The following is a 22,985-nucleotide window of genomic DNA, read 5'->3' as shown; positions in this document are numbered from 1 at the left end:
AGGACGATGAATTTGGACTTTGCAATAATGAGATCATAAAAAAAAAATAATCTACATTATCAGATAAAGTGGTTAATTCCCTACAATGTTTACCATTTGCTCTTTCATTTCTCATTTCAATCTCTCTATAGATAATTTTAAATTTTCTTCCACATCATTGAAACAGACATTCAACAGTGCCGAGCCAGGAACAGAGTTGCTATATAATACACCTATACACTCTATTTTGCAATTAATTACCTTGGAGATAATACGTTTTTAACTTTGAAACAGGTACTGTTCTAAAGCCAAGGCAAGAAAACCAAGTAGGAGAAAAGTAAGAGCCTTACTTAATACTGGAAGAGCTCTGTTCCACAGAGACCTGAGTGACTCAGTCTTTCATGAGGCAGGGATATAATTTTCTGGATGAAGTAGTTCAACAAATCTTTCTTACCTTCCACCTTCAAAAATGAATTTTAAATTGTTTGTCCTTAAGAAACAATTCTGGCCTCGATCGTAACTAGCAGCTGAGCTAAGAAAGAGAGAAAGCATTAGATAGAACAAACCAGAAACTCCTGGATATCCTCAGCCATACTCACAACAAATTGGTCGGTGTCCCTTTCCAGGCCCATGTTTGGTAAATCAGGCATCATGTGTGCCACCACTTTGAAGCCAGCATCCTTGGCCAAGTGGAATGACTCGCACACAGCCTTCACGGTGTGACCTCTGGGAAGAGAGAAAAAGAGAGATCTAGAGCCCCAACAGCCAAGGCAGCACAAAACCACAAAGAGGAAGACATATTTTGACATAGTGAATTCAGGTTATTCCCTAGGAAGTGAGCATGGATGAGTTTTATTGTCTGTCTACCACCATTCAAGTCTTGGAACACGGCTTCTATTACAATAAACTAAACTAAGGGCAAACAGTCAAGTTTGCTGCTTCTTTAGCAGGGGAACCACCCCAAGGCTACAACTTTCCAAACTACAGCCTGAGGAACTTCTGTGAACTGCTGAAATGCACTTTGTACAGCAATGACACAAGAAGATGCCACAGCATGAGCATACTGTGCTGAGGACAACATGTAATCAAAACAAGTGTAACCAGAAACAAAAGAATCAGAACAGGAAAAGGAGGAGGACGGGAGCCACATAAAGCCAGCTAGTTAGAAAATTGTTCTACACCAGGCTTGCCAAACTCCCAAGTACTCCCTTTAAAGAAAAACAAACTCTTTGTGGCTTCTGAGGGATGTTAAAGTTTCAAATCATAGGAGTGTGGAAGTATTTTGAGTTCCATGTCACTGACGTTGCATCACAGGAGCTCAGATTTGCTCTGCAGGAGTTCGACAAGAGTGGGAATGGCTGCAGGAACAAAGGTTGAATCACACCTAGCTCATCAGCCTCGAGCAAACTCCTCTCCTTCCATCTTTCATGGTTCAGGAGACTTCTTCCATCTCCCCACAGAATCACAGAATCATTAAAGTTGGAAAGGACCAGTAATCATGAAGTCCAAGCACCATCGCATCCCCACCATGCCCAATAACCATGTTCCTAAGTGCCACTTTCTTGAAAGCCTCTGTGGAGCAGTGAGAATCACTGAACAGCTCCAGGGAGGTTCCTACCCCAGGTGACCAGCCTTTCCACCATGGAAACAAGTCCTTGTTCCTGATCTTGCCCAGTCGCAGGCTCTTCCAGCACTGGCTGACATCTCTGGAGACTTCTATCTGTCAGCATCTGCTATTTTCTTTCTCTTCCAGTTGCCATTAACATCACACCCCTTGTCAACAGCACCGCTCAGCAGGTGCCTTTTCCTCTACTCAAAGGTCTTTTGGGTGAAAAATCCAATGCAGGGGGGGATCTCTACCAAAGCACACTTTCTGCTGAGACCTAATGTTAACCGATCATTAAGGATATGGTCAATGGCACGGTGGGAATGGGTTGACATTTGGACATGATGAACTTAGTGGTCTTTTCTGACCTTAATGATTCTACAACATCAAACAGCTACTTCCCTGGTTTTAAGTACCTCTTCCTCTCTTTCTCTCTACCTATATATTTTGCCTCTGTTAAATCTCTACCTGTAGTTTTATGACTGTAGTTTTATTAATGATTTTTTTTTTCAGAAGTGTTACAGTATTTTCTGAGACTGTTCAAGGACAGAATTACTCAAGACCTTGAGTAGCCTGAGGGGAGTAAATGGGAGAGCTGCTTCATAAATAAAAATTATTTTCTTATTAGAAGTGGAATCTGAGCTGCATCAATAACTTGATTATTTGATGCCTAGATCTGTTCTTGAATATTTTTTCTGCCTCACAGCCACCCAAGGCACTCAAAAACCTCACTAATGACTTACGGAACATAATAGAAAGTAATTTCCAAACAGTTAGCCTAATTGGTTGTAATCTGACATTTTGCTACAAGCAAAATATTAAAAGTTTAAAGCAAAACACATCCCCCACAAAGTAGAAGAACAGAAGCAAAATGAGGTCATTTCAAAAGAAAGAGAAACTTGCATCACCCTTCTCTAGAAGTGTATTCCAATACATTGTTCAAAAACATTGGAGCAAGATGCATGAATGACAGCCTGTATTTTGTCTGCCCTGGGAGAGCCTGCAAAGTCTTTTAGGAAATCTGCAAGCAGGATTGAAAAACACCAAAAATCTTCAGAAATGTAATTCTGTACAAGATTATTTCAGAGTGAAATAGTAATATACAACTTCATTGTTCCTCTGGTTCATCAGCAGGAAAGCACGGGTTCATTAGGCAATTCACAAGCCAGAAGTGACATGAAGCTTTGAATGATTTATGGCCTCAGCTCTGATCCAGCACGCTGTAGGAAAGCTGAAGATGACTGCAGTGAGAGCTAAGTGGAGCTTCACAGTTCCGCTTCAGGACAGGACATCTTTAAAAGGAGCTTGTGAAAAAAAGCAGCTTAAAAGAAATGATTTCTTAAATTTATGATGTGTCAGTAGTAACCATTAGCAGATACATGCAGCCGAAGAGTGAGATCTAGCCAAATTCCCTAGCGCGGATCTTTTCCTTTGGAAAGCTCTGACATCTACAGGAGAAAAGCACTACCTATAAGTGTTAGTTGCTAACTCTTGGGCTGCTCAATAAATGGCCATTCCTCTCTACTGAGTCCTGTAGCCTGACTGTTTCATAGCAGTGATTTCCTACACTTCCACAAACAAGCAAAACTACAGCTAAGCCCGCAGGAAGGAACTCATTTTGGATTCTTACCTTAAGGCTCTAAAAGAAAATGTCCAACATTTTCAGTTTTGCACTACTGCCTTTAAGGTGAGTATTATCAAAAATGTGTTCTGCTTATTGAACCACGCTTCATCTGTCATTATGCATGATTACAGTTATCAAAGGTCTTTGCTAGGTGACTGGAATACACAATAAGAAGGAAGGCAAGTTGTACGAGCGTCTCAAGTGAAAAAAAAACAATCAAGAGAACAATCACTTCTTTCAAAATATCTACAGAATTATCAGACTTGCAGTGAGGGGAAAAAAAAAAAGAAGATTAGCTTTCTTGCCTGTAAGGGATGGGATGAAGAATGTATTGTGCTCACTCCTACGTAGGACAACTGTGCTTTTGGCTACAGGTCAGAGATTACGAGGAATAAATCACAAGCTTCCTGTGAACATATTTTGCTATCCCTAAAAATCCTGTATACCTAGAATGACTGTGGTTCATTCGTCAATAGGTGCTGGTTTTGGATGTGTCCCATCCGCTGTACTTGCCAATGTCATCTCTCCAGTAAGGTATCTGGTACAGAGAGGAGGCTGCTGGCTAGTGAAGGACCTACAGCAGATTATACCACACTGTATCTACTCAAGACTAAAAGTTGTGAGTTACATAGGACAAGAACAACAAGCTCTGGGCATATTTTCTACTTCACAATACTGCATTTATTTATGAAGCAATAAAAAAGAAAAAAAAAAAAAAGAGAGAAATACACACTACAGGAAGAGATCATAAGTTTAAAATAAAATACCACAAACCTCTATTTTTTTCTCAACTCGTGGTCTACACAACACCACAACGAATTCCATGAATCTACTGCAGTTGACTTTTTCTTCACAGATAAATGGAAACAGCACGAGTGTTTCGATATCAATGTTAAACGGGTGTGCAAATAAGCAGGTTAAAGACTTGCTTCCAGAAAGCATGCAATGAGCTGAAAAAGCTCCTTCCCACCTGTTGGTGTCCCTGGCCACGTCCTCATACACACTCTGCACTCCGATCTCCAGCCTCGTGCAGCCATAGGACAGCATGTCGCTCAAATGGCGCTTCAGGCAGTAGTCTGGCCTGGTCTCGATGGTTATCCCAACGCATTTGGTCAAGCTCCGTTCAGAATACCTGCAACAAAACCATCCTCTATTAAACCTGGGAAGTCACGTTCTGAAAACGTACCGGGTGCTCCATGAAAACTACACACATCATCCCTATTTCTGAGTGAGGTGCACGCTCCCAGCTTCACTGAAGCCTAACGGTGGAACAAAACTCATTGGTAGCCTTTTTCCCCATCCACCCTATTTATCACTGGATGTCTAACTGAGACTAATTGTTCCAGCTGGTGTAACAATCCTCTGCTGATGACAAATGGTAAGTTACTGACCTATGAGAGAATAAAACAAAAGAAAATAGGAATCCAAAGCAGACTTGAAACAAAGTTCACACCAGGAAACCATAAATCAACACAATCTCCTACATCATCAGCAGGGGTCATATTCATTTCAATGTCCCCAACATCGTAGTCGCCTTTCCAGCAGAATGCAGTGATTGTGTGACAGAGGACTGCAGCATAGGGAAGATACACAGTAAGAAGAAAACTTCCTCTTTTGGAGGGCCACAAAGATGTTCAGAGGGCTGGAACACCTCCCCTGCAAAGACAGGCTGAAGGGAAGAGAAGGCTGCGGGGTGACCTCAGTGCAGCCTTTCAGTACCTAAAGGGAGCCTACAAACAGGAGGGGAGTCAACTCTTTACGAGGGTAGATAACAGCAGGACAAGGGGAAATGGTTATAAGTTGAGGGAAGGAAGATGTAGGTTGGATGTCAGGGGAAGTTCTTTCCTATGAGAGTGGTGAGGTGCTGGAACAGCTGCCCAGAGAGGCTGTGGATGCCCCGTCCATCCCTGGAGGTGTTCAAGGCCAGGTTGGATGGGGCCCTGGGCAGCCTGGGCTGCTATGAAATGTGGAGATTGGTGGCCCTGCGTGTGGCAGGGAGTTGGAGCTTCATGATCCTTGAGGTCCTTTCCAAACCAACCATTCTGTGATTCCGTGATTCTTTTGAAGCCATCTGGAACTGCAGACATAACCTGGATAAGTCTCAAACCTGATGTGGGCAGGATTAACAGTGACTCTCTGAGAAGCATACTGGCCTCCTTAATGGTCCCAAATGATGATCTCAGTATTCACATTAAATGTCACTGAGAAGAGGACATCTTGAGTAAGAGAGATGTTATGCTGATACCCAAAAGAATGCTGCGCACCAAAATCACAAGGATGACTGGCTTCAGGCCGTTATGAGGTATTTCATAAGGATTCATCAACTGATTGCTGGCTCTGGATGGATGGAAAGCTCCAGAGTTTAGATTTCAGCATGATGGAGGTTCAGTATGATAACAGAAGAATATCAAAAGAAGAAAAACAAAACAAAACAACAATAAAAACACAATAAAAACCAGGTAGATTCAGATCCCAAAGCAAAAATATTAATTCCATTCAGACTGATAAAGTCTAAGATATTTGGGGGGTAGACTATAATGGCTGTCAACATTGGCAGCTCAAAAAAGGCATAAAACATTTCAGAGTTTGTGGCTCACTAATCTGACAGACTACCAGAACACTGTTTATCATGTCAGGGAAAACACTGCCAAAGTGTGATTCATTAACAGCAGACCAAAAAATACTTTGAAAGATATTTTGTTTCCAAATAATTAAAAAAAAAAAGAAGACAAGTTTATCTAAAACTTGGGAAAGAAAAGGTCACCAGATAACTCACCCATTACACCAGATGAAATGTGTCGTACTGAGCACCTGTGATCATGGCTAGAAATGCAGAGGGGAGGCAAAAGTAATTATATTTCCCCCCCCGGAGCAAATTTATGACAGTCATAAAATGCTGAATCTAACGTACACCAACAGACCCCAAACTATAGCATCTACTAAGAGTACCAGCAGGATGAAAGCCTGGTGCCACGGCTGCAAAAGCTGTCTTGTCTATGCTGCAACAAGTGGGTCTTACCTGGGATTAGAAAAGCAACACAAGACCTGGGGGCATGTGGCACTGATGGATGTGGTCAGTGGGCACAGGGGGGTGGGTTGGGGTTGGACTTGGTGATCTTAGAGGTCTTTTCCAATCTGAATGATTCTGTGATTGAGGAAAGTAATGTACATCTGCATAGCATATCCTCTCTCGGTAGCAAACATTCCCAGCCTGAGCCACACTGCTCCAGTTCTCCCTGCACCTCCTGGGGTCCCAGCAGCTTCCTTGCATGGGATCAAAACATTAACCAGGACATGCCTGCAAAGACAGAGCTGATCCCAGCCAAGCACTGGCTTTAGGTTTAATGCCTCTAAGGCTTTACAGAACAACGCTGGTAAGCAGAAAGAGTGCAGTCTAATACTTTATTTTACTAGCATAAAAGCCTGACTCGAGTGGTCCATATGTAATGAAGACTACAGATTCCCTTCAGCTAAATAGTAAAGAGAGAGAAACATGTGACAGTCAAGCACCTGAAGGCAGTTCTGGCAACACATTTTTATCATTTCTCAAACAGGGAAAAATAAATTTGACTTTTGTTCTCCCTCTTTGTGACTTTTGAACTTTAAACGCTCATTTGGATATTCAGCATTTTTTCCCTTTGCAAAAAGAGCAACTGTTTTCTGTTGGAAATTTAATACTAAATACATTGAATACCAGGCTTTTATAGAAAGGGCCAAAGGTGAGCCATAAAAGGGAGCTCAGAGACCTGAAAGGGGCAGGAAATACTATTTAAAACCAACCTGTGCTAGTGCAACACCACTCTTTCTGAGAAGAAATGTTTCCTACTATCCAACCTGAACCTGAAAGTTGTCCCTCAGCTCTCCCAGAGCAGCAGATCCAGGAGAGCAGCTCTCCCAGTTGGCTCCTGCAAGCTCTATTTCAACATATCACCGTAATGCATTCCAGAAATCTACTAAATTAATTGTGCTCAACTGTACTGCCCTTGTAGCAGGTACCAGGGCGTCAGGTTGGATTCAAGGAGCTCTGTATATCACTCATTAAGAGCATCTATTCTGATCTCTGCATCATTTTCATGCCTTCCCTCAGCACTCTCTCCAGTTTTTAAGCGTTTCTGTTGCCTCTGATATCAAAAACAGCCGGAGAACTTTGCAGACACACCAGTACTAAATCCAGATGGAATATAATTTGCCTATTCCTATCCAATTTTCCACTATTTATACAGTCAAGGGTAATTTGGCTGCTGAATCATACAGAAAGCTCATGATAATGTGACTTAACTCCAAAGTCTTTTCTAGATATTTCGCTGCTTCTCGGAATAGAACCCTGCACCATTCCTAGAAAAACAGCTTTACATTTTCCCATAATAAAGTAGCTGGCTTGCTCATATACAACTTACTATAGGATACAGATTTATCCCTTATTTGCCCATCTCCAATATTGATAGCATCTGCCAACCCTCAGAAATTACTATTTTAACACAAGTATTAAACACAAGGCCCAGAGGCAAAAACAACAGAATCCTATTAGAAATCATTCAGGTCAATGAGAATAATTTTCTGCTATGCCTGTTTTGAAAACCAATGCAATCAGTGACATGTTGTTGTCTTCTCTTTCTTAATGTGAAGATATCTCACTGCACCAAGCCAAGTCTCTTGGAGAAGTTTAGGGATATTACACTTTAATGTTCCAAAAAGCCCCGTAAGCTCACTAACAGCATACAGTAACTTATCATGATAATAGAGATGATGGATTTGCTTTTGCTTAATCTTTAAAAACAACAGACATCTAGCCACATATCCTGCAGGAATGGCATGATAGCCAAAGAGCATATTAATAGGGAACAGATGCTATCCAACTAGGCAGAGAGGCTGAAAAGCTGATATCCACAGCTCCAAAAAGAGTGACTTCAGGATACTCAGTCACGAGAGCTCAAGATGACCTTGATAATGGCCAAGGAGAGCAAAGCCATCATCAACAAAGCCCAAAAGAAGAGATACAAGGAAAGACCTAAAAACTTACATGAACTCAGCAAATTGAACTCCAGCCCCTCAGGATGGTCTCAAACACACAAGTCCACAAGGTTTGCAGGTTCACTCTGGTGGCAGGAAAGGGAGAAAAGGTTGAGGGAACTGGGATTGTTCAGCTTGGAGAAGAGAAGCTCTGGGGAGACCTCAGTGTGGCCTTCCTGTACTTGAAGGGAGCACAGAAACAGGAGGGAGAACGGCTGTTTGTGAGGGTGAATAGTGATAGGACAAGGGGGAATGGTTTTAAACTGAGACAGGGGAGGTTTAGGTTGGATCTTAGGAGGAAGTTTTTCCCCCAGAGGGTGGTGAGGCACTGGCACAGGTTGCCCAAGGAGGCTGTGGATGCCCCATCCCTGCAGGCATTCAAGGCCAGGCTGGATGTGGCTCTGGGCAGCCTGGGCTGCTGGTTGGTGACCTGCACACAGCAGGGGTTGGAACTGGATGAGCATTGTGGTCCATTGCAACCCAGGCCATTCTGTGATTCTGTGATTCTATGATTAGTGATGTGGATTTCCTCCAGAATCTGAGGGTGCAATGGAGTTTTAACCTCACAACCAGCAAACACCTCACAGTACTTCTTCCATGGAACGGTCTTATTTGCTACCTGTGCAATGCTGAACGAACCCAAGTAAGAACTGAAAATCTGTCACACTGCAAGAACAATCAGAAATCAAGACAGCACAAGATTACAGGGGGGCAATTTTAATAACAGACCAACCATAGTGCTGAATTGTGCAAATAAAATAGATGCCATACAAATGAAGGGAATGAGATCCAGATAAACTTTCAGATTAGCACAGACATAGCTGGAGTTAAGTGAGTTTTCAGTGTGATTAGAGAACTGTCTGAATCAAGATGAAGTGCAGGAGAGATTATTCATTTTAATCATTAGAGAATAATTGAGTGTATTTTCAGACAAAGCTGGCACATAAAATAGAGCTTCAAATCAGAATCTGCCTCTTAAATAAGCAGGGATTTTACATCAGAAAGTACCCACCTCTCCACCAGACGCAGCAGTTTGACATAGGGTTGCAGGTACTTTCTCATTTAGAGAAAAAACAGATGGCACAGCTCTGGCATAAAACAACTCATTTAACAAAGCCTCTGCTCTCCCTCGATTAAACTTTGGTCTGGAGACAAAAGCCTCATCAGCTATGAGACCCGAACATCAAAGAATCAATTACTTACAAATCCACACTACGGCAGCATCCGAACTCCCTGGCTGGCACCAGTGGCAGGGTGCCATACAGCACAGAAAGATTCACCTTGTTCCAGTGAGCCCAGGGAAGAAAAACTGTAAGAATCAAGCAAGCAGCTCAACACGCTGCATGCACAGCATGGTAATCACATGCCTTTAAACCACTTCTTTGCTTTGTAAGTTTCAAAGTAGGAAGGTACATAAAAGGAGGTACGCAGAGAGGCAAAAGCATAAGTACAAGAAACTGCAGGAACAGTTAAAGCACCAAAGGGAACCAATCACCAAGAGCAAGGAGGTTTTAGGTGTACCTGTCTGCATAGAAGTAAGAGAAGGATGTAGAAAAACTCATCCAGCCCAACAACCCCCAGCCAGATACTTCAGTGTGACCTCAAAAGTCAAAGAAAATCAGACTGAAGATGAAGATGGAGTAGATAATGATGCTGCTCATACCATTTGATCAGCAGCATTGCTAGTGAATCACTCAGCAGCAGCAGCCTCCACAAAAGGTGGTGCTCCATACTCCACATCCCAGCCCCAACAGTGCCTTTGACTATAAGAAGCACTGCCCAGAGGAACCCTGAACAGCAGGTGCTCCAGACAGGCAATGGCATTTATATAGATGGAGTTTAGACAAAAGAAGTGACACTGATGGCTTCTGAAGAGCAAACTGCTGTTAAAACACACAAGTACCCAACACACCATGTGCTTACTTGCTCTCTAATTAACTCCTTTTTCTTGATCTGTAATAGCTCTGCTTGATTTATGAGGATGGATAGTGATAGGACAAGGGGGAATGGTATTAAACTGAGACAGGGCAGGTTTAGGTCAGATCTGAGGAGGAAGTTTTTCCCCCAGAGGGTGGTGAGGCACTGGCACAGGTTGCCCAAGGAGGCTGTGGATGCCCCATCCCTGCAGGCATTCAAGGCCAGGCTGGATGTGGCTCTGGGCAGCCTGGGCTGCTGGTTGGTGACCTGCACACAGCAGGAGGCTGAAACTAGATGAGCATTGTGCTCCTTTTCAACCCAGGCCATTCTGTGATTCTATGATTCTATTACTACGCCAATCTCTGAAACAGAGCTAGAGTAATTAATTCAGCTTCTACAATTTCCTGCTAGTAAACAAAAGAGGTGGCAGCTTACTCACCAGACATCTTTCAGAAGTTGCATTTTTGATGATTGCCCACAGCAGAAATTTCAGAGCGTTCAAATTCCAGTTATTTGGCCTCATAGAGCTCACTTTTTATTACAGCATTTCAGAGTTTCCTTTATCACCACTACCAGGAGTATGAGATTCTGCTGTGGTTTCTTAACAGCATCAGTTCCACAAAGTTCAGTTCTCACAGCCTGAAAAACTTAGTTACCTAAAATAATTTATTGACTGAAATATAACTTCCCAATTTTGATAATGTAACAGTATTTATATCTGCTAGAATAATATTTGTCTCTTTTTTTCTCCCCTAAATGCCACTAACGCATAACTCATAGGCAGTTTTGCTCCCTCCTGCTTCAACACCTACCTGTAACAAAGTGGTACCAATGCTGGTATGGAGGAGATGGTGGTCATTACAGGGTTTATTTCTGCATCACTCACAGCTTTCAAAGACCCTTCACTGTGGGTGAAGGAGAAATGAATGAAGGGGCTCATGCAAGATTATTTCCAACACCATAATCACTGCCTGTTCCCAAAGGGCATGTGAGAGGGCCTGAAAGACTTTTCTTAGCTCAGGAGGTAAAAATAAAAAAGGCTGTGAGCGGGAACCCTGACAGCACCTCTGACATCGGTGCCTGATGTTGTGAGCTCCCATCCATCAAGTTCAAGGCGACAGCAATACAGATCACGTTCTTGCCAGCTACAAATTACCAGCAAGCTGTAACTGAAAGCACCAGGATGAATAAGGATATGCTAGAGTGAAATATTTCAAACAAAAAAAATTGCATATGCATGGCTCTACCCAGAGCCAAGTTACAACCTCTGTTTTCCCTCTCTGTCAAAGCTAAAGGTTTGATGGAAAAAAACATCCTAGAAATAAGCCTTAAATGGGAAGGAGAGTGCTTATCTCCTCCTCCCTTCTGCTAGCTTTCTGCCCCTCTCAAACCTGTCTGGGTGAGCAGAGCCAAGTGGCAGCACTGGAGGCTGAACTCTTCATGCTTCTCACAGAACACAGGCTGTAGGATGAGTGCCAGCCTCCTGGCACTGCAGCCAAGAGAGACACAAACCACGGAGCCTCCTTCAGACAGCAGCTGAAACACCACTAACACACTGACCTGCTCTAGAGGGGGAGCAAGGAGCCCCACTAACACCGTCCATTGGGCAAGTCCAAAGCTTGGCTATGCCCAGCTCTCCATCCAAGGATGGCTGGTCGCAGCACAAGCAGGAAAAGCTGTAGTGGTGCTTTCCTACAACACCTCTGATTTTCTCTGCAGGGATGTCTGTAGTAGTAGGTATCATCAGCACTTGGCAGCTCTGCACAGAGTTTTTTTCCCACAGATGTGTTCGGTCACTCCCCACAGCCCAGCTGTGCAATCCAATGCAGAAGTGCCCCCTTCATCCTGAATCCCCCTTTCATCTGAGGGTCCCAGTCCTTGAGCTGTAGGAGATGATCAATAACCACCTGACCTCCACGACAGGCAAGACTTTACAGATCCTCTATTATATCACTACTCTCTGCTATTTCCCCCCAGTTGTACAGTATCATTTTCCTTCCCCCTGCCTAAATGTTAAAAAGCAGAACCAAGCACAGTTCAAACTGACAGCTGCTGAAGTTCAAGGAGACATTGCTGAACAATGCAGAAGCATCTCAATATTTCCCACTCCTCTCTCCCAATTCTCTTTATTACAATTCCTTGCACTGAGCTGGTCTTTTAACTAATACTGAATCACGTGCCTGTGCTTCTCATGGTTACCTGGGCTCCTGGGTAGCTTTGGCCAACCTGAAGCTCCTTGCTGTCCTGCAGGAAAACAAGAATCCTTACGCACACTGTTCTTCATCTGCAGATTCTCACCTGTCCCCTCACCACCCACCCAGTCAGCATGGAGAAGGCCTTCTACAACTCCCTGCAGGCAGCTTGTTGCTGTCTGCCACTGCAAAGAATCCAGCATCACAGTGAATTCTGGCATCAACCTTTTTCAGGTTATTTAAGCCTGTCTCCAGCAGGTGCATGTACAGATTCTTCTGGGACACCAACTAATGACTTTCTTCTGTCGTAAAAAATGATGACTTATTCCCTTTCAACTTCTCATGATCATTAATTGCATGCAAGACCTTTAATCTCACCCCAAACCTTCAGGAGGCTTCAGTGAAAAACCTCAATTTGGGAAATCCACACGAACTCTCACATATTTATCAAACACTTCAAAGACAACCACTGCAACCTAGAAGTTCCATTGAAACGTTGGGCCATTTCAAACAGCCCATGCAGTTCCAACCCTATGCCATGGATAGGGTTGCTAACCCCATCCAACCTTCATCATAAGCCAAATACTTTACATTTCAGACTAATATATGAATGTCAGATAAAAACAGTACAAATCCCACACCACATCCATCACATGTATGGATGATGCAGGTTTCCTGCAGCCAAGACAGCCAGTTCTATGAACCATATGTGAATCACAATACAGGTGAGCTACCTGTGCAGTCAACCAGCTATTGTAAAATTGCTATCCTTGCTCCCAGAATGCTTCTACAAACTTTTCACATCCTTCTTGCATCCTTCTTTTGCATCCTTCTTGCTGCCTCTTCTTGCAGGTAACAGTGATAGGACAAGAGGTGAAGGCCAAGGCAGGTTCAGGTTGGATATTAGGAAATATTTCTGCTCTGAAAGAGCAGTGCTGCAGTGGCACAGCTGCCCAGGGAGGTGGTGGGGTCCATGCATGGTACGGTTCACCATCCATGGAGGTGTTCCAGAAACGTGGGGATGTGGCACTGAGGGATGTGGTCATTGGTAGGGATGGGTTGGGGTAGGACTTGGTGATCTCAGAGGTCTTTTCCAACTTTAATGGTTCTATAAGTGATTAAGATGACCAGAAGCTTGAAGGCATTATGAAGACCTGAGCTTCCTACAAGGTTAGACTTCCTGTGCCAAACACTAGAGCTCTTCTATTTGAAAAAAGAAAACAGCTTTGAATTTCAGCACTTGAAAAAGAAAACAGTGACCACATACCTTCCCAGGGTACCCAAACCATGTAGATGTCTTCAGAAGTAGGGGAAAAAAGCCCACAAGTGAGAGTCACCAACTCTAAACAGCATTATTTTCAAAACCACTTGCCAATTTGTGATGCAGAAGCAAAGCTTGGAAAAAAAAAACCACATTCTGTACAATGCAAGAAAATTGGATATGCTTCAAGATATCAAGTTTTAGAAAGAACCAAATGCATTTCTTATGAACAATTTGGGAAATTCTGTCCAGTAACACAGGATAAACCCTATATACAGAATCACAGAATGGCTTGGGTTGGAAGGGACCTCAAGGATCATGAAGCTCCAACCCCCTGCCACATGCAGGGCCGCCAACCTCCACATTTCATAGCAGCCCAGGCTGCCCAGGGCCCCATCCAACCTGGCCTTGAACACCTCCAGGGCCAGGCTGCAGGTTACAGAATCTCACTCTTTGTTTTAAGCATCAGCCCTTTGCAGCACGGCAGCCTTGATCCACACAGAGGGAGAAAAGCAGAAGGTGTAGCTGTTGGCTGCATTTGGTTAATACTTCATCTTGGTCTTTTTTTGTCTTTCCGTATCTTTCATATAATCCAAATAGCAGTGGCTTTTTAGCCCCATTTTAACTGTCCCTTATGTGAATTCCAATACAATTTCATTTGACCTTTAGTTAAATTCCACCTCTGCCAGGCAATCGATACCTGCTGTTCCCACAGGACATGTTTTACTCTAGGTCTCTTTCTCCTCTCATCCAAGCACACAGAAGCAGACATCACATCCCACGAGCAACAGCCGATGTCACCGCAGTGACACCGAGGCGCTGGCAGCTCATCAGCCTCCTCCATACAGCCACAGACTGTTAGCAAACCCGCATCGGAAGGTGCCCACGATTGGCTCTTGATTTCTCACATCTTTGCTGTGCAATTTAGTTCAGGGAAACTTGAAAGAACAACAATTTAAATGCCTGTTACCAAATCAATATGAACAACGATCAAGTCATAATTATATAGACAGTTTACCGCAGAATAGTCAATATGCAGTTATAGACACGGGCTAAAAAGGGGCCGGGGAGAAAAACGCTTAGATCTAAAATTATGAAGGGAGTGATGTGACATTCTCTTTTATTAAATCTAAACTGAAGTCGAAGCTTTTCTTGCTACAGTTGATGAGAAAGATTGCACTGGGTGAGACTCACGCGTATTAAAAAAAATCCCGTTCCAATTTCAGCCCTGATATTGACTCACCGTGGCCTAGGGAAAGTTGCATATTCTTAGTAACAACCACTTCCTTGCTCTTATTGAGGAACATCAGCACTTCTGCCACTGTGCTGCACGCAGTTCTGACAACTAAATGTCCTAAGAGCCGCACAAAGGCAGCGTCCAGCACAGATCTCCTCTTGTAGCTCCTGCACCCAACCCGACACACACGGCTCATCTCGCCCCCGCCTGACATTCTGACAAAAGCTGAGCTCGAGGAAGGAAAACAGCTTGATTGCTGCTTTGAGGAAACACAGGAATCGGAGCAATAAAATTATAAACAGAGCTAATAAAAAGCAGTCATCAGCCAAAACTGCCAGCAAAGAGCTGCGGTTTAGCTAATCTTCTCTTGCCAAACTACCTCCCTCACCTATAAAGCAGCAATAGGATCTCTCTCCAAAAGGTGCTACAAAAAATAAACATACTTTTCTTTTCTCAACAACGTGTTCAAGACACCACTTGTTGCAGCAGACTCCAAGAGTTATTTCCTGGGCTCCATTTGTCACCTGTCACAGCTCTAACCAACAGCTACAGATCTTTAATGAGCAATTTTCCACCCTGTTTTTGGAAAAGTAATTCAGTTTCTAGCTTCCTACCACTGCTCCTCCTCCCTGCAAAGGGCACACCTGGATCACACCGAGATAAACACAGTGCAGAGAGCACATAAAACAAGGAAAAAGGGACAACAAGCAAAGCGAAGCTAGTGAATGGAGCACCTGTGTTAGACAAGTTGTTTGGGACAGGAGGAGGTGAAGAAAAGGTGGAATATAAGGAAATGTTTCTTTTCATAAAGAGCAGTGATGCAGTGGCACAGCTGCACAGGGTGGTGGGGTCACCTGGAGGTTCTGGAACATCTGGTGGGGATGTGGCACTGAGGGATGTGGGCAGTGGGCACAGTGGGGTGGGCTGGGGTTGGATTGGGAATCTCAGAGGTCTTTTCCAACCTGAATGGTTCTATGATTAACTGCATCACATTGCAGGAAGTTTTCAAAAGCAAACAAGCCATGCTCTGCATAGCACTGTGCTGCTAAATAGTCAAAGGAAAACCACTTCATGACATCTTCCTATGAAACTGAAGATCAAACCTGTCACTTTTTGCATGCATACTGCATCATGATATTACTAGAAAATGACTTTTCTTTGAAACTAGTTTCGTGCTGTTGAAAGGCAGTGGATCTCAGCTCACAACACCAATGAGGCAAGCACAGCACTGCAGAGGGAATGATAAACAGCAGCTCAGTTTTACCAGCACATTTTAATTTGGATCGGAAAGCAATCTCTGCTAACAGGAGAAGAGGCAGCACAGGTCACACAAGAGGTCCCCGGGACACCCATCAGGGACTGCTTCCACACCACATCCAGGCAGCACAACCTCCTGCAGAGGGGTGATTCCTTCTGTGATGCCCAGGAAGGTGTGATGCTTTCTGTGCCAGAGACACCCAAGAAGATTAAGGTAGAAAGCTGATGTAGCACACGATGCATCTTTTCTTTGTGCCATTACCTCTGGACCAGCAGCAAGATATGAACCAGAACTGTATAATTAACAGTCCAAATTACATTCATACAGGTGACCATGCCATGAATCGGCTCCATTCCCAGCTCCCAATCCCACCTGACTGCTCAGATCCCATCCTGCCATTAACATTTTAGTGTGGGTCGACGGAGAACTTGTTCTGCTTGCCAAATTACACACGCGCAGCAGCGAAGCAGCAAAAAGGAGAGAAGTATTCCCTTTGGCAGGTGTTCAGCAGTAATTTGCTGAAAATGGACAAAAAAGAAAAAAAGAAAGCATACTGAAATTCATTATTTAGCTTTGACAATGTCATGACCGCTGCGGCCACTGTCCTTTCCACCGACACAGAAGAAACACAGGTTAAAAAAGGGCTGAATTTGGTGTAGCTCTGGTGTCTATTAGGAATAAACATGTGGGGATGGATCCTTCCACCTGCAGTTCCCAGACAGTGTTCAAGCACAAACCTGAGTATTTAACACTGGAAAAAAAATGCTGCGGAAATAGTGAACAGGACAGATAACAGGAGAGGCAATCACTTTCCATAGCGACGGGAGGAAAAAGATAAACAGCTACTCGTAGCAAGATCAGGATGCAATCTGATGGAAGGACTCTCACTCCTGCATCTTCCAAATCACACCTCTGCAGCTAGAAGTGGGGTCTTGCAGTAGGAAATAAGCAATGCCGAAGTAAGAGAGAACCTATTAACTTTGTCAATTAACTTTGGGGTGCACCTCAAATTCTGCCAGTAGAATGTAAGCCATCCTGAAGGCATTTAGGGGTAGATACTCTCCATAAAAAGTAGGTTTTAACAGCTTTTGCACCATGGGAGGGTTGCTTCAAAAGCTGGGAACAAAGAAAATCCGCCTACCTCTCTAAAACATTAGGAACCAGTCTCCAAATCTCTGGGAATGAAAGGAAATTTGGGCAGAATCTCTGTTGTAAATGATCTGGCACCAAACCAGCAGCCAGTTATCTCCTGCCTGGCACAGCAAAGGGAGGGATGTGACAGACGAGCCCTGATGGATACAGCCACAGTTATTTGTTGCTGCATCCTGCTATCTGCTCCCTGCTCTGTCAGGAGCTGCTGCCTGCACAAGGGGAGCTGCAGAGCAGGCAAAGTATCCCCACATCCCAGTTGCCCAAATTCCAGATACAACAGGGCTTAAACCAGCAGTTAAAGCAATCTGTGCCTGAGCTGCAAGAGCTTACCTGTCACAGCACCTACTCATTACAGTGAATGAAGGGGTGAGAGCTGACTATCCAATTTGGGCAATTTGCAGCAGGGCAATTTGCAGCTCTATCCATCTGGCACTGGGTGAGCTCTGCCAGCTGATGGGTGGAGAACTGCTTTGGAAGCGGGCACCTCAAGCAGAGGGTGGAGGTAGATAAAGGAGAACACTGACCTCCAGGATCACTCCAGCATCAGTCGCCAAGGCTCATGAATCAAAGCCCTCAGTCGTCATTGCTGGAGTCCCAATTAATACTCAGAAAGCACAATTCAGATACATCAGCATAACAAGCACCATATGCCCTGTTGAGCCATCTAGGCTGTAGGTACTCCTTACCCACTGCTAATCCCAAGGGAAGGAATGCGTGCTTAAAACTCCTTCCTTAAGATTCATTGTGAACCAGAGTTTCTTACAGAGGGAAGAGAGAAATGCACACAAGGTGAGCAGCATAGGCACAACACTCACGTTACCCTACACAGCCTTACTGTGCCCTAAGAGGCAACCAAGAGGAGATGAGTTAAACCTTGCTAAAACTATAGCAACGTTCTGCAGAAACCTGCATCTCACAAAACTCCTCAAGCCTTAAGAATGGGAAATTTAAAGCAGACCTCAACTTTGACAACAGTGACCTTTTAAAGATGGGTTTATTCTTTGCTATTGTAAAGCAAGATTAGGAATTGCTCAGAGGCAGTCAGCTTGCACGATCATCATTTCTTGCAGAGAAACTGCAGCTTCTATTATGATTACTGATACATGAACTGGATGATCTTTAAGATCCCTTCCACCCCAAACCATTCTACTGTTCTTTGACTTTAATATATGGATCTTTCAAAAAAGCACATTATCTAATAACGTAACCAAACCCATTTTTCATAGGTTCTCAAGCTTCCAGACGGGTTTTAGAAAGCATCAGGAGCACCACGTATCAAACCAAACACAGAACCTCGAGTCACTGAAGTTGGAAAACACCCCTAAGATCACCCAGCCCACCCCACCATGCCCACTGCCCACATCCCTCAGTGCCACATCTCCGTGGTTCTCAAACACCTCCAGGGACGGTGACTCCACCACATCCCTGGGCAAACAAGTGCTGCTGCAACCACCAGTGTTTGAAGTTTTTTTCCCCTCAGACAGGCTAACGGGTCTTAAAACTGGAGATGTAAGACAGCCTCAAAAAGCAGTTAATTAAAGTTTGCATCCCCTCTTTCAGAGAAGGCCCTCAAGAAGCTGGATCCATCTGCTTCCAGCCTGCCAGATCAGTGTGAATGTTAGGATGCCCACAGGAGATCTCCAGGGACACAGTGAAAAGAGTTGTGACAGAGGGAAGCGCTGCTGCTTGCTCCCCAGCCCAGCTGAGGGTGCAAACACAAATCACAGAAGCACTAAGACCCACTGGGTCTTTTCCAAGAGACAACAGCAACGCGTGACGAACCCAAGCAGAGAGGCACTTACAGTGTTGGCCAACATCAGAAGCTGCAGCTGTTCCACAAAGAACCCAACACAGCCAGCTGTGCTCTGTTCTGGGTGTCAGTGGCTGATTCATGTGGAAAATGAGTCTTGGTTAATGGACCTGCTATGGAAACAGTTCTTAAGCCTGTCGTATACCCAAATACCATTACATAAATACCAGGTATACAAGATGCTCACGTTGCAGAGAGGCTCCAGCAGTTTTATTCCTTCTTACCTTGCCTCTAGGAACATGACTTACAAGGAGATGAAATATCAGGAAAAAACAGGACGCTTGTTAAAACCAGCATTTGACAAATACTTCCTGTGCATTTTAGATACACTGAGAGAAGCCAGGCTTAAAGCTGCAGTGCAAAGTGCTGCATGGGAGCGCAGCCCAGATGGACCTTTCTGAGTCCTCCTGCAGCCCCAGTCACTAATTAAAAGTCAGATCCTGGCTCAGAGAAGAGGTGCTCAGCCCCCAGGGTTAAGTGGTGAGTCACAGTTGCAGCTAAATATGCCCAGCACCTCTAATGACTCACAGGTCAGGTGAGAGGAGCAAAATGCTGGGGAGAAGTTATTTCCATTTGCATGTGGATTTTACACCTTCATGGTTCATGTTTTCATTGTCCTCACCAAAGAGCAAAGGCAGATACAGTCTCTCCTCATCCCGTGACCAGCTTGCTTCTGAAGCACACCACAGCATCTGGAGTAAAGACTTCTGTCTGAATAGTCTAGAAAGTGTTCATTGCCTCAATGGGAAGGTACTGCAGAAATATCAGCAACGCTTGCTCAAGGAATTTGTTTCCTTCCTCCTCTTGGAACAGATTCTCTCTGAAAACCTCACAGATTCTCTGTTTATCTTTCAGAAATTACATTTTTGGTTGACCAGTTCTTGTACGTAAATAAGATCACTTCTGTGCTCATCCATTACAAAAAGAAAAAAGAAAAGAAAAAAACTAAGCTCACTTCAGGCCCATTTATGAACAAAAAAGATCTTTCTACTGCTTTATAAACACAGAGGTGAAGGGAGTTCTTTACATCTCCCAGCTTAGTTGCCCCAGTCTACCCATAAACAGTTTAAAGCAGCAATCTTGCTTACTGTTCTGAGCCACCCCATGAAGGTTCTGATTTCTGCACTCAAGAGTTGGAGGTTTATTTATCCCACAGCAGCTGGCTGCAGCCTCACCGCCCTGTGACAGCTCACTCCCTATGTGCATTGCTGGCTTTCCAGCTGTGGGGCTTACCACGTGGCCTGACTGACTGTAAGACTCCAGATCTGCAAGCCAGGAGCCAGCTGAGATCGTTTGCACAAGTCCAAGGGCCAATGCAATCTGAGGACTTATTCCTTCAGTCAGACACGCAGTGCTGGCTTTGAGGAGTAGAAGATACCTCCAGGCAGGCTGCAGTCACAGTGCTAAACCACATGGGGTCACATCCCTTTTATCTGATTACCTGGGACTGCACGCTGCAGTAGGGTGGTGAAGACAAAGTATGCTATGAAAAAAAGCTCAAAATTACGTCAAGAGGATGAGCACTTTGATGCTGCACAACTCAGTAAAGGTCAGCTTACCACGGTCACTGGAAAGACAGCATTTGATGTGGAACCAGACCATGAGTTTAGGACAAAGTCAAGAAATGAGTGGATTGAAGGGAAAACAGTTTGCAGCTAGGGGCACAGGAGCCTTTATAGGTAGATGATGGTTTGATCAAAGGTCAGGATTAAAAATGTTTCTAGAAGAACCAACCTGGCTGAAGGTCTTTATCCCATGCAGGAGATCACCGTACAAAATCTGAAGATAAGTATTTTGAAGAAGAGGAAAAATGTCCAGGTTGCCATACTCCCATTAAAAAGAAATGGGAGAAAGGGTGAGAAACCAGATCCCAGGTTACAGGCAAGTATACCAGCAGAAAATATCACCAATATGGCTTCTATTAACGGAAGCTGCAAGGAGAAGCACTGAACCCTCAAATACAAAGAGAAACATGTAAAGTTGCATTTATTTATTCCAAGTGTCACTGACCATCACAAAACAGCACCGCGGTGCCACAGTACAACAGCTGTATGTAAGAAGCTTAAAAAGGTCTGATTCATCCCAAACGTGATTTTCCTGCCTCTAGAATACTTATGAAATGCAACTTGAGTAACACCCACATACTTCCATTTACTGAGCATTTAACATGAATTTTATGTTTAAAAAAAATACATATAGCTTTATTTATCTGCTGGAAAGTAAGAAAACCCACATTGTTAGGGCAGGCTTTCTTACGTTGCTCACTCTGTGTACTTGCAAGGCAGCACAACGACTTCAGAGTCGCTTTGTTTTCATATGCACCTAAAATTACTTGGTGACACAGCCTGTGTCGTAATTAGTTTCGTCAGTCATCTGCAAAGCAAAGGACAGACTACCCCAAAAGCAATTTCATCTCCAGTAATATTAGCGAGGCACCTGCAGCAGAAAGCACTGAATAACCACATCCTGATGTACACAAAGGCACGGCACCAAACTGAACAGCCAGTCTGCAAACTCCTCCCCTCTCCTGTAATGAGCTGCTCACAATCAGAGCAAGAGAACGCAGTTTGTTTCCCAGCCTGTTAGTGATTTTATGGCCTTGATTGCTCCTCTTGCAAAGAGCAGCGCAGCATTTTTCATCTGGTCACTGAATGAGAAAATAATGATACTAAAAATGGAAGAAAAAATAGAGGAAGTTTTTCCCCTAGAGGGTGGTGAGGCACTGGCACAGGTTGCCCAAGGAGGCTGTGGATGCCCCATCCCTGCAGGCATTCAAGGCCAGGCTGGATGTGGCTCTGGGCAGCCTGGGCTGCTGGTTGGTGACCTGCACACAGCAGGGGGTTGGAACTGGATGAGCATTGTGGGCCTTTGCAACCCAGGCCATTCTATGATGATGAAAAAAATAAAAGAGCAGAAGCGTTTGCTGCCCTCCAGAGGAAAACCAAATGAAATTACAGCTTTGAAAGATGAAGGCAGACATGAGGCCAGACAAAGGCTAGTCCTAACCAGTTTTAAAACCGATTGCTTCAGAAGCTGACAGTGGTATCAAGGAAAAACCACTGCACTGAGTTATGACAACAAGGCAGCGAACAAACTCAGACTGTCAGCAGCGACGACCGCCTAGCTTTAACAGCTCCAAAACATCACATCCTTCTCATTTCAATTCTCAGTTCTGCCCTGCAAAACACAGTGAAAGTTGTGTATTTGACGAACCGAAGCACGCGTCTGTGAAACAGCCTCTGATTTTCACTTCATCTACTGTAAAATGAGAAGAACATCTCCCTGTCACTCAATCACTGCAAGGGTAACTGCGTTGGAGAGCGTGAGGGGCGCAGAGCTCCGGAGCAGTGACGCTCTCTGGGCTGAGTCATCCCTTACGGGAGCTGACGTCCGGCCTCCCTCCAAGCCGGGATCAGTTCCCCTTCCCAGTGAAAGGCAATAAATCCCATGGCAATGTGATTCGTCACAGCTCCAAATCAAGGTGATGAGGCATAAAAAGGCTGAAGTCCAGATGGAATGCCAGAAAATTAGAAAAAGCTTAGCACTTGCTACCTGAGAAAACAGATAAACCACAGCGCTGCGCAGGACGCACGGCAATGCTGGAAATCGAGCTATAAATATTCCGTGCCTAAATATATACTGGGATACATCTTGCCTATCAAAAAATGAGATCTAAATATTTGTGTTCTGTATCCTCTTACAGCAGCTCAAGAATACTTTTCAATAATTACGTGAACAAAAACCAAAGTCCTTACTTGACAGCCTCTGCTACGTTATTGGAGGTGTGACCCGACAGCGCGTCGTGAAGGTTTCGGATGAAGTAATCCCTGTAGTCTTCAGGCAAGGCCATGAAAGTTCCACCCATCACAATGAACTCCACTTTATCCACGCTGTGACCCAACTGCTTCAGCTACAAGAGAACCAGTGAAAAACGACCAG

The 22,985-nt window shown here is 44.2% G+C and overlaps 1 protein-coding gene across 2 annotated transcripts in view; it reads right to left on the bottom strand.

The window, feature by feature from the left end:
* ELP3 (elongator acetyltransferase complex subunit 3) overlaps positions 1–22,985 on the bottom strand; it is an 84,887-nt gene that overhangs the window by 53,070 nt on the left and 8,832 nt on the right. For both annotated transcript variants that reach the window (XM_052692405.1, XM_052692415.1), the window contains 3 exons: positions 22,802–22,956; positions 4,180–4,341; positions 579–705 (listed from right to left, as the gene is read on the bottom strand). In XM_052692405.1, coding sequence (XP_052548365.1) covers positions 579–705; positions 4,180–4,341; positions 22,802–22,956 — 444 coding nt within the window. The remainder of the gene's footprint in view (positions 1–578; positions 706–4,179; positions 4,342–22,801; positions 22,957–22,985) is intronic.

The sequence above is a fragment of the Tympanuchus pallidicinctus genome, unplaced genomic scaffold (assembly GCF_026119805.1).
Source record: "Tympanuchus pallidicinctus isolate F22 unplaced genomic scaffold, pur_lepc_1.0 scaffold1, whole genome shotgun sequence".
Classification (NCBI taxonomy): Eukaryota; Metazoa; Chordata; class Aves; order Galliformes; family Phasianidae; genus Tympanuchus; species Tympanuchus pallidicinctus.
Note: the sequence above shows the minus strand (reverse complement) of the source record. Positions and strands in the feature narration are given on the sequence as shown.